The sequence below is a fragment of the Camelus ferus genome, chromosome 34 (genome assembly GCF_009834535.1).
Source record: "Camelus ferus isolate YT-003-E chromosome 34, BCGSAC_Cfer_1.0, whole genome shotgun sequence".
NCBI lineage: Eukaryota > Metazoa > Chordata > Mammalia > Artiodactyla > Camelidae > Camelus > Camelus ferus.
In genome coordinates, this window is record NC_045729.1 from 7483444 (window position 1) to 7496672 (window position 13229).

The window sequence follows — 13229 nt, forward strand, 5'->3', positions numbered from 1 at the left end:
CTCACACACACACACACACACACACACACAGAGCTGACTATTTTTGTTATAGAGAATTGACATTCATGATAAACTCTATCTTAAGGGGGAAATCACATCTTATCTTTGTATTTCCACCATCGATCACACTCCCTGAGAATCAGAAGGAGCATAATAAACCTTAGTTGAATGGACAGTCCCTGCGTAGACAGATGTGAAGTCCCAGATGGTGCCTTTATTCATCTGTGCCTCCAGCCCCAAGCACAGTGAAGACACAAAGTACAGTGGTTAGAATAATGAATTTTTAAACTAGGTAAACAGAATTTGTTCATAAGTGATACAATATTCTATACTCTATCAATCAAATTTTCAAAAGTAAAACTTTCTGAAAACTTTTTAACACTATAAAACCAGAGAATTAGGAATGTAAAGAATCACTTCAGATATACAAATAGTTATGCACTAACTTTGAGAAGTTTTGTTTTTCTACAAAAGGAAAACCACAAAATAAGTTGAAGTAACAAGATTTATGGATACAAGCAGTTAGAACCCAACTTTATTGTTACAATTTTTATTTACAGAATATAAATCTCTTCAAAAAGATACATTCCTTCATTTAATCAATGGTAAAAGGCCTTATGAAACAGAAATAAAGCCTGAACATCACTTATATTTAAACAGAAATACAAACAGATTCATTAAAAGTTTATGAACACATAGCAAGAATGTATTTTTATTTAAGCAGTTACATGAATGGGGTTGTTTTTAATTACCTTCACTGGCAACCCCATTTTAACCACAGAACAAATTTTACTTAAATTAACAGTAGTAAAAATGTAAAAATTAAGTTTTAAACATGAAAATATGCAATAACAACAACAACAACAACAAAAAAAAAAAACAGGAAGTATCTTCATTACCAAACAGATGAACAAGTTCTCAGACACTCAGATACTTTCCGAGGCGTATCAGAACACCTACATCAAACGCTGCGTTCATTTGAGAGGTATCGATACATTGTCAGTGCTGAGACTATCTGTAGCACTCACAGTATATACAGAGCAGCATTATACTACTGTGGTTCACATTTAATAAACACAATTTTAACCTCTAGGTCGCAATTTCCCAATTCAACATACAGCAAATGCAATGACAATTATTTTGTTTTTTTCTTCTGAAACTGATAAGGACGTTATCTTATAAGAACATGGAATAATGCCAGGTCTTCTTTCTTAAAATAACAGTGTATTTTAACATATTGTGGAAACTTCACACAGCTATACAAATGCTCCTAAATACAGTAGAGTTGAAACGTTTCCTCTTTGCAGATTCCACCAAACTATAGTTACTTTAAGTACACATAAGTAGCAGGAAACTTCTTCAGATTACTGGACAGTGAAAATTTCAGTGTGTCACTACGTAATCTAAGCAGCAGCACACCACTACCGTGTAAATACTCTCAATTCCTCCACTGCTTCTTAGGGGGTCTTTTCCAGTTCACAGGAGCTGGTTCACCTGGATACCATCAGGTCTCAACCTATCAAAGTCCTTTTCTTAAGAGTTTTGAAATGTAACTAATGGACCAATTCAAATCAGCCAGATTTTTCTTACCCCTTCAGTTATTAGTTCAAATAGAACATGTAATGTTTTCAATTTTTATAAACACCTTATAAGTGGTTTGTTAAAATGATTAATGGTATTTATCCATTAACAGGCAAGATGTAAACAAAAATATGCCTACATTTAGGGATTACGAGTATTTTACAGAGCAATTTTTCAGAACTAGAAAAGCCATAGGATGCATAATGAATAAATTTTGACTTGCTATTTGATAACATCAGAAGCATAGTAAGGGCATTAAGTAAAGAAGAGAAAGCAGATCTCAGGATAGAAACCTACTACAAACTTGAATTCCAAATGCCTCAGACTCAAAGGGGTATTTTCTACAAGCGCCATCATTATTTTTTCTATTCAAATAGTTGAAATCTGTCCATTTCAAAATATGATCCAGAAATGAAAATTTTAGTGTAAAAACTGTTCAGGAAAATCTAATTCATTATGTAATATATCTTCTTAATTTCAATTTTCAAGTATTCAAGTAATGCAAACCCAAGCATTTTCTTTTAGAGTAACATATTTACAGACTAAGCTTCAAAGACTAAATAATTGATACACTTTTCTGTCTGAAGACATCAAACTCAATCCATAACACTGTATTCACACAAGCGGTATGTAACAGGACCACAGGCAGTTCCATGTAACTAATGTCTTTCTTAAAAAAAAAAAAAAAAAGAAACAAAACAAAACAGACTGCCTTACATGTAACTAAGTTTTCAAAGACATTCTAAAATCTAGTGAACTACAGAAGAAAAATCAGAGCAAACCAGTTTTTTTCAATAAAGATAAAGCTGCCTTACCACACACTTAATAATTCACTTTGCGTTGCGCAAAACCGCTAGCACTTGCCTTTTGTGTGAAGTAGTGCAAGTCGCTGCCAATAACAAAACTCCCCCCCAGCATAAAGCGTTGTTAACTTTGTCTATCAACTGAATGACTGACTAGTAGTGAAAGCTTAAGTCTATATCACTTTGGAATGCAGTATAATATGCTTATTAAAAGCAATTTAAAGCAGAAAATCAAACTGTTAGTTTTCTCATTTATATCATGAAGGAATTCAAAAATGGTACAGAAGGCTTTGTGTAATTCAAAAAAGAAGTATCTATGTAAATTTAAAAGTCGAGGTTTTTAACTTTTAATTAAAAAGAGTATTTGGGTGAACTTTTTCCTTGAAATCTGGGAGCTTTCATAACATACTTCTGAAGTTAAATATTTTTCAGTTCAGCAAAAATGAAATTAGCAATCATTAAAAGATTACTTACATGTTTTCTATCTTTTACAACCCATAATGGTTTTTCTCTATACTCAGAGAAACCAACTGAGACATATGCTTAAGTTGAACTACGAGCTATTATTTATCATCTCTTGTATGGATGGGACCTAAGATTCACAATGAGATATATAAAAATTCAAAGATTATTTGTAGAAAAGGGTCAACAACCTTGAAAATAAGAAAGAATAATACTTCAGTATGCAATCATGAAATTATAATTTCAATTTGATTTAGCTTAGAATTATGACTCAAAAAATGGACGTCCTAACAATGTATTAATTTACTGCTTGCAGGAATATAACCCCTCAAAACTAATGGCCAACTAAAGAACGAAGGAAAGTCATATTAGGCACTGAGAGGCTAAATAAATATGTACTGACGTCAACAAAAATTGATAAACCCTATTTCCAGTTCCTCTTGTTATCCCACTGTGTGGCCAGAACTGTTGGCCATTTCCAGTCTAAAGCCAAAGAGCTGGATCATTCCCTTACACAAAAATGTCTACAAAAGGGGAGAGAATGCAAAAAACAATACACAATTGCCTATGCAAGATACAATTCACACTAATTTACAAATCTTTATTTACACTTTTTTATATACATTCCAGGCAGACCTAGTTGATGAGTTTTGTGCTCATATTGATCTCAAATGATCATGTGAACAGTATGATTTACTACCACGTCTCTGATTCTCAGAAAGCAGTGGTAGCATCAGGTCAGGAGGGAAAAACATCAAGTATTACTGGTCAGAAGATCATACAAGTATGTAAGGAACAAAGAGAACAAAATTTGTGGAATTTTGCTTATTAAAGCATTCAGGCCACTATGGTCTACTGACTAACAATCCGTTACACATGAATGCCACTTCGCTAACAACCATTTTCATATTTACACAATGAGCTTACTACCAGTTAAGTTATTAGGTAAGGCATTCAAGTTCCTTAGCTTAACATAAAAAGGCAAAAGACATCTCAGCATGCCACAGGACAAATTTTAGAGGGATGTCCTCCCTTTAGAATCCCTTAAATGGTCAATAAAAAGGGAAGCAATCTTGAACCCTATTATTAGCCTTAAGTGTGATCCCAAAAACCTGAATACGAAGTGGGAGAGTCAAAATAACCAAAATCTAGCCTAAGAGTTGGGGAAATATTTTAAATATCATATTTTGTTCCCAACACCCACTGCCTGGGGCTAAAGTGAGAGCCTTTATTCCCCTTTACATTCACTTCTATATGAACCTCTCTGCACCGCTTACAACAGTATCACAGCTCGCAGCTACGCACAGTCTACAGCAATGGCTCAGTGAATCTCTACTCAAAACAGTTTGAAGAACATGGAGTAAGGTAGAAAAATGATCTTCTCTCCTCCCATAGTTCTCCAAGATATACACCGCTGCACTTTAAGAAGTCAGAAAGCAAAAAAAAAAAAAAAAAAAAAAAAAAATCAAGAGTATTAAGCATTCTTCATTGTCTAAGAAAATGTTCCAACCACAGATGAAAATTCCATCAAAAACAACTTTTCAAGTCCATTCTAACATTACATAAAAAGCTATTGTTTAGTTGGTTCCTTTCATTTAGTTAATTACATAAAATTCTACTGATCCTACAGTAATATCGTTTATAAAAACAGAATTCAACATTTGTAACATTGGGGAGGTAGAAAACAAACCTTGGTCTAACACTGTTATAGATGCAAACAGATTTTAAGATTCTATTCATGTAACTAGAATTTACCATTTTAAATGGCCTGTAAGTGTTTCTACCTACTTTATTAACATTAAACATCTTGAGATAAGCCAAGTATTTCAAAGCACTTATCTGACACTCTAAGTCATTTGGAATAATACATCAGACTCCCCAGAAGATTTCTCAGAGGATAAATTTGTAGTTGCATATTCTGAATATGCAGATCCATTAAGCCAACTTTGTACATGGGCACTTATGTGACCAAAGTGCAAAGCTTGTCAGACTAATTTTCTAAGGGAAGTTAACCATGACTGCATAACCCCACATGGCAGTCTTCAGAACTTGAAGCCTGCTTATCTATCCCAACAACCTAACTTCCTTCCAAATAATAACTGCCATCCTCTCACTCTCAAACAAAACACTTAAACAAAAGCAAAAGAAATCAAAACAAACAGAAGCTCTCCTACCATGAATATTTCTGCTTAACTCATATTTCGTTGTATCAGATTTTACGTGTACAAGACCGATGTTCTAAAAGTTCCTTATTTAATTATTTTAACCACCTCAACTTATTTCTCTTAAACTACGTGTATCAAGGAATCATCTGCTATCATTCTAAAGACATGGAGCCAAACTAAAACATAAAACCAAAATGTAAGGAATGAATCTGGAAAGGTTAAAAAGAATTAATCCACATGACACTTTCTTGTTCCCAGGGATAATATGCATTCTACCTCTGCTTCAGAAATTAGCAACTGTTCTACTAGCGACTGTTTAGTAACAAACAAAACACAGAACATCTCAATAAGGAAAGCAAACTTTTTGGTTAGAAACAATTTGAGATAGTAAAATTTTAAAAACAAATTAGTAGTAACTAGTAACTAGTAACTTAAATGACCATATTTAGTATACGAAAACATCATTTAATGCAGGTTTTGGTAACATAACATCATCATATGTATTCCAGGATTATATGGTAAATACTAATATTTACACTGCCAGACTACATAGAAAGAGGGGAATTTAATTCTAAGGTATGTTCCCCCACCAAAAAAACTTTCTAACACTTCAGAAAGATGTACCACTAGCATAGATCGTGAATGTATTTCACTTTCCTAAACAGATATTTTTCTATGAACATCCTAAGTTACCTAAATCAGTGCCTGGCATTTCAAGAGTAAATGATTCACTTTACTTACAGTATGTCAAAATAAAAAGGTTATACTAAACATCTAAAATGCTTACTAAAATCAATCTTATTAAAGTAAAACTTAAAAAAACAATTTCTCTGGGAAATTTTCATTGCTTACACTCAACAAACATGAAACAGATGGAAGCAGTCGCAGAATCATGTTAAATTCATAATAAATAATTTACATATAACATAGATTAAATTATCAAAGGATTAAATCGACATCTTTATACCTTTTTGCTGATTTAACAAACTTCTAACCCACCACATACTGACAGCAGTAGGTATACTTCTCGACATCATTTGGACTATTTAAAAAATAAATTGGTTGTTTGGAGGCATAATTTGTAAAGCAAGATAACCAAATTAAAAGAATTTTAACAAATAATTGGCTTTTTGGAGTTTAAGATTCGCAAGCATTGTTCAGAATAGTTAAACGTCTTCTTTACTCAGGCACTTTTAATGCAGTAACCTCAGGCTTCATTTTAAAGTATTGGTTAAAGCGAACAATTGCATACCTAGTGAGAAACAAGAGTAACAACAGAATTAGAGCTAAAAATCTTAATCCTTCGTTATTTCCACTCACCCTTCTCAGCTGATTTTTTTAAGTTTTATAATTTTCAAAGGATATATTTTTAGTTTATTGCGCCACCTACTGGACATTTTTCTAACACTGAAAGCATTAAACAGATTCTACCAGATTTCTTTGCAGACCAATTAAATGCATGCAACCTTTATAACATTTAACTGAAAATAATAACTGCAATGTCCTCTGTGAGTTCTAAATGTTAATCCAAAAAAAAGTAGAGACAAACGTAATGCATACAGTCAAATTAAACTTACCCAAGGAAATCAAACTCAATAGTAGAGTATTTGGCTTGAATCAAAGCCCACAATCCCCAAAAGAAATGTGAAGCCTAAAAAGGAGGGAAGAAAAATCAAGAATTATGATAATGCATTTCTTTGTAAAATAAATATCACATTATTAATTTTTTTCTTTTTCATCAACTCCATGCACATTTTCTTGACGCTTTTTTAATATAAAGTGTCTAAAACATAGGTAATAGTTATCTGGGTGGTTTTTGATCACTTTTGTCCAAAAGACATTGTAGTAAATCATCATCACTTAAAAACAACAGAGCCCAGTTCCTGTAACCTGCTCGGTGTGGGCAGAGCTCAGCATGAGCACTGACAGACGTGGTTAGCTGTTTTTAATGGTTATAATCGCTAACAGGGTTTCCCATAAAACACATTATCAAAGGACTCTGTTACTTGCAATATAAACAAAAAGGAAAATCCAAATCTCAAAAACAAAAGATGTACTTGAATGTGAAGAATGTTCAAGGCATGCCAAATTTCTGAAACAATTTTTACTGACCCAACAATTCTGCAGAATCAACCGTGATAATAAAGTTACATAACTTGACTTAAGTTGGAGAAAAATGAGTCTTAGGACTTAAAAACATGACTGTGTGATTAGGAGCTGTGCCGCAATCTTGTGTGTGTGCTTTGCAATCTATTTTTAGTTAAACATGATATGTTAAGATTCTGGTAACACTTCACTTCCCAAGAAATACTCTGTTTTAACTAGAAAAAAATTACTAGTTGTGTGGCTGTGAGCAACTTAACCCCCCTGCACCTTTGTTTCCTCATCTGTAAAATGTAGATGTGACAATTTATAATAAGAGATATATATTTGGTCTTCATCCACTGTTCCTGGCTCATAGCTCCCAAATCCTTGGAACTTCCTAAGCACAAGAGAACCTGGAAGCCTCTTCTATTGCATTTTGCCTTTTGTTCCTGAAGTAGTTCCAGAGTCATGAAAGTAAAAGGAATTCCTGTCATTCTTAACAAGCCCCTTTCAACCACACCTGAGTTTCTGTTAATAAGGTGTCTTTTGGAAAGCTCCTAAGGATGAGGGCTGGCTGCCAGGGGGAGCCAACCACATGATTGGAAGGTTGGAACTTTTGGCCCCACCACTTCTATACCTCCAGGGAAAGAGAGAATGGAAATTAAGTTCAGTCAATGGCCAACGATTTAATCAATCTTGCCTAAGTAATGAAGAACCCATAAAAACCTAAAAGGAGGGGGTTTAGAGAGCTTCTAGACTGGTGAACCAGAACCCATGCACATTTTGGGAGGGTGGTGCACCCTAAACTTCATGAGAATAGAAGTTCCTGTGCTCAGGACATTTCCAGACCTCACCTTACTGTAAGCAGATAGGTTTAGGGGGTCCCTGGAGAAAAAGAACCAGGAATGGTTTTCTTGACATTCTGGCCTAAGTCATTCTGAGATCTAAGCCTGGCCAAAATGCTTGCCCTTGAACAGCTAATTCAGTAATTAATGAAAAGGTAATTCAGTAATTAATGATCTATGGGAACAAAGGAATGGCAGGAACAGAGAAAAGGCAGTCAACCAATAGAGCAGTGAGAAAGCAGAGTCCCAGTTCCTCCTCAAGGAATATACATAATGTATCTCTGAGTTCTGCGGGAACTAAGGCCCCCCATCCCAGTGGAAGATGGAATGATGATGTTGACCCTCTAGACCTCAATAAACTAAAGCTTGGACTCTGTTGCCCTTTGCCCCAATTCTATGCTGAATTCTCTGCTCAAGCCCCTTCATAAATATGCATGTACCCTTAGCTTAAAACGTCCCCAAATTAGCTGGGGGAGATACTGTTTTGGGAAAGATGCCTGGTGTTCTCCTTACTTGCTGCAGTAATAATAAATCCTTCCTTCTCCTAATCTTTGGCTTGGCTGTGTCTACTGACTCGACACCCAGCAAGAGGCAAGTGAACCCAGTTCCCAGGTAACACGACTGTACCTCTCTGTCTTGCTGTTCTTCTGTATCCTTGTGATATCCTTTACAATAAACTGGTAAAACATATGTAAATGTTTGAGTGCTGTGAGCTACTCTAGCAAATTAAGAGACCCCCAAGGAGAGAGTTGTAGAAACCCATTTATAGCCAGTGAGTAAGAAGCACAGGTAACACCCTAGACTTGTGAGTGGCATCTGAAGGGAAAAGGGGGCAGTCTTGTGAGACTGAACTCTTAAAGTATCTCCAAGTGGGAAGTGTCAGACTTGAGTTAAATGTACAGGACATCCAATCACTGACTGCTGTGAATTCAAGAATTGCTCGGCGGTATAGAAAAAACACACACTGGAGCAGGTAATAATAGTATTTACACTCAGCATACAAAAAACATTCAATAAAATGTTAACTATATAACTGTTATATGAAGTCAGAATGACAAAAATGAAGAAGATGTTTTACAATGGTCTTCTTTCTAAGGAAATATCTCAGGTATTGAGAAGTAAATTATGAGATGAGATACCTTTTTTTTTTGATAGTCTAAGTCAGTGGTTCTCAAAGTGGTCTATGAATCCATGGGAAGTTCTGAGGCCCCAAACTATTTTCATAATAATATGATACTTGTCTTTTTGACTATATTAACATTTGCAATGATGATTCAAAAGCAGTGGGGGGTGAAACTCCTGGGACCTTAACAGAAGTCAAGGCAGTGGCACCAAACAGTGTAGCCTTACTCTTCATCATCACACACTCACAGCGAAAATCCAGTCTCACTAAAGAGTGTCCTTTATGAAGTCATTAACACTATGTTATTAAATCTCCACCCTTGAGTACATGACATCCTCACATTCTGTGGGACGACGGGGGAGGGAAGAACACATAAAGCACACCTGCTGCGTCTTCGAAACAGGAAGGTGGTTCCAAGGAAAAATACGTCTGACTGAGCTGTGGTGCACATTTTTAATGGCACATCATTTTTACTTGAAAGAACGGACACATGAACTAGAGTTATTAGACTTGGGTATCTGGCAGGCACTTCTCAAATATAAAAAAGAGAACTTGTCATTTCAATGAAAATAACTGACAGCATTTGTTGCCAATGATAGACTTTTGACTATTCAACCTACAGTTAGAACTTCGGAAAATCTGCATTCAACTCTGTGAGCTTACCAGCTTCTTAATAAAGTACTTTTCTCATACTGGTGATGATATCAGTAAATGCAGTTTTTTAATATCATATAATGAGATGTATCATCATTTAGAAGATCTATGCAGTTCAATGAATCCACACTTTCCAAATAACTAATGAATGATGTTAAAATTACAAAATCACACATTGGATAAAAGAGCCATTCAAAGTGCAAGATAAACTAACAGAGTTTACTGTAATAGAGTAAAAAGCTAACTGATGTGTCCACACTGCACATTACAATTAACCTAAAAGAAACTATCACTTGTCGAACTTTAGTGAAGCATCACAAATATCCCCAATTCTCTGAAAAGGCAAAACACTCCTCTTTTCCAATAACATATGTGTGTGAAACAGGACTTTCTTCATATCCTCAACCAAAGCAATACATTGCAAGACATGAAATACAGAAGCAAATATGAGAATCCAGCTTTTATTAAGCCAGACATTATAGAGATTTCCAAAAGTATAACAATGTCATTTTTCTCACTAACGTGTTTTTGTTTTGGAAAATAGTTATTTTTCATTTTTAAAATGCTGTTTATGTTAACATGAGCTTTTTAAATATTTAATAAACACTTTGAATTTGTTTTAATTTCCAATACGGTAAATACTGATAATTAAACTATACAAACAAAATCTTGCAGAGGTCTTCAAAAAATTTTTGAACTATAAAAGGGTTCTGAGACCAAAAAGTTTGAGAATCAGCATATTCTAACGATATAAAAAACATCTGTGGGTGGTATCATACTCTCCTCCTTAATTAGCTTGGTTCTGCAGCAGAAAAGACTAAAATCAGGGGACATTCTACACCACAAAACAACATCAGACCAGCTCTTCCCACCAGTCCAGGCAGTACTGGCAACTGTATTTCTCATTTTTTATGTAATATAAAGTAAATGATTCTACACTAGAAAGCATTATACATAAAACCTTACAAAAACCTCCTCATTTTGGTAGTAACATCTTTTATAAGGTGAAAAATAAAAAAGTTTACATGTAACATCAGACTACTAAATGGATGAGAAGCACAGTGAGGAAAGACCCATTCATCCTTTTTAGTCTCAAAAAATGACACAGAGAGAATACTTAAGTATTATATTAAGAATTTCCCATTAATTACTTACACTTAAACTTACCAATGCAAACTGATTGACTTGAATAAAGAGGATTTCTACTTCCTTTTCAGTAACTTCAGTTGCAAAGCCCTTATACTCTTTATAGGCCTCGAGGTAAGAACGCAGCCACTGGCCCTGCAGCTCTCGATCTGGATAAAGGCTGTAGTCTACGTCACTCACACCTGAAGCGGGAACAAGTAAGCTGAGATGTCTAACACACAGCTTCTGCATGCTTTAATAATCCCCACCATCTGCATATTTTTTCAGAAAAAAATTATTAGATGTTTCCATGTTTGGCTGAAATACTAGATAAACTGAGTAAACAGCATTTACTAAAGCAAATAATCATCATGTATTCCAAATTGAATTCTAATGTACAATACAGCTGATCACCACAATCGTTGTTGCCTCAATTTTTCCTCAAAGTGTGAACGAAGCTTGAACCACCTGCATCAGAAGCTGCAAATCTTCATTTTAATAAGTACCCCAGGAGATTCTTAGGAGATTCTTATGCACATTAATATCTAGAGCATTTCCTAGAACTGTGGCTCTAAAACTTTTTTAACTATTTACTCACAGAGTAAGAAATACATTGTATGTTGAAACCTTATACACGCACTTGACATTAAATTTCACAAAACAATATTTACCCTAACTATACCTTCCAATTCTGATTAATTTCTATTTCTTTTCCATTCCCTGCTTTAAAATAATTATCTTGCAAATCTGACTTCATGATGTGGTTTGAAAAATGCTCATCTAGTTCATAGTGTCTTGCCTAGCATTCAAGGTTCTCCCTAAGTTGGTCCAAACTTACTTCTCTGGTCTATTCTCCATCATGAATTTTATACCCTACAGAAATATACTCACCTTGAAGTTTTCCTCCTTCCTACAGTGCCCTCCTTTCTCTTCAATCTGCACATCCAAATTCTACTTAACTCAAGTTTTAGCTCATTTTTTTTTCTACACAAAATCATATTAAGATCATTGAAGTTTCCACTTCATCTGTATCATTTGTATCACTGATAGCAGTAACTATCCACATTACTAGCAAGGTGATATCTCATTATATGCACAACTGCTTTCCCTTCCTATAGATCTATATGTACAACATGTATGTGGGGATAAGGCATGTACATGATAAGCTTGGTGGAGGAAAATAACTAAAACCATGTAAATTAAAACTTTCCCCCAACTCTTTCCACAGTCCGGTAACTTAAAAGCATATGAAAATACATGAATGCGTAAATGTATGCAAATACAAATTCAGCAATAAAAAATTCGCACTTAGGTGTAAACCATCCAGATGAATTTCCTAATCTTTAATTTTAGAATATTTCAAGTTTCTAAACATAGCCATAAAATGTATTTTAAATTAATTCCACTTACATTTTTAAAAAAGCTTTTATATTTGATGGTAAAAAAAGATTACTTTAAGGGGTAAAAATGATCAGCTTTCCAATTATTCATAGACAATGACAAAAAAAAATTCTTGCGCTTTTTTAATTAAACAACATTCCAAAAGTCCAAGTATACCATGGAAACAGCAAAGACTTTTAAATGAGAAAAAACTGGCTTCAAATCTTAGTTCTTTGTATTTTACTATGACCTTGGTGAGTTACTTTACTCATCTGTAAACTCGGAATATTACCCAACTTACAGGATTGTTGTGAAGAAAAAAATTAGATTAAGATTTATGAAGCAACTAGCATTATGTCAATTTTTAGTAAAAGCCATAATCATTATTTTTCTCTTATTTTCTTTAAATTAAAGAAGAAGTCATCACCTCTTTCCTTCAATAATAAAAAACAAAAACAAAAAGGTCAGGAAGAAAATAAAAATTGTTGCTCTAGCCCCTAGCTGACCTTTCAAGAGAAAAAAAAAAAATTCCAAAAGTATGATTTCAGTTACATGCTACTCCACTAGAGGAACATGTTCCTCTGGATTTTACCTGCGAATTCATTGAAATGATTTCCAATATCATATGCCAGGTAGTTGTATCCAGAATATTCATAATCAATGAACTGTACATCACCTATGTGAGACACAAAAACAAAGACATAAGAAATCACATACAGGATCAGAAAACCCCTATGCTATTTGTAATTAAACAGCTTCCAATTTTGTCTCATTGTACGTGCTTGGTTACATGCACTTCTGAGACAATACAGGGTAAGGCTGTGAATTTTATGGCAATGAGCTTTACAAAATTCAAATTATGTATCTTGGTCAACAGCTTCTCTGTGAACATTAATGTTCACTAAAGAAAAGTCAAAATTCAGTCATTCTCCAAGTTCAAACAAAAGCAAAATATGTCTTTAACCACATGGGGGCATCAGTTACTTAAAAATTCAAGTTTAATTAG

General features: G+C 34.3%; 1 protein-coding gene across 1 annotated transcript in view; it reads right to left on the minus strand.

Annotated features, from left to right (window-relative positions):
- Positions 1-491: 491 nt before the first annotated feature.
- Positions 492-13229, minus strand: part of ETNK1 (ethanolamine kinase 1) — a 47731-nt gene continuing 34993 nt past the window's right edge. The window contains exons 5-8 of the mRNA XM_006184542.3: positions 12816-12899; positions 10886-11046; positions 6589-6662; positions 492-6263 (exon numbers count right to left, since the gene is read on the minus strand). Of these exons, the coding sequence (XP_006184604.1) occupies positions 6191-6263; positions 6589-6662; positions 10886-11046; positions 12816-12899 (392 nt within the window). The 3' untranslated portion in view covers positions 492-6190. The remainder of the gene's footprint in view (positions 6264-6588; positions 6663-10885; positions 11047-12815; positions 12900-13229) is intronic.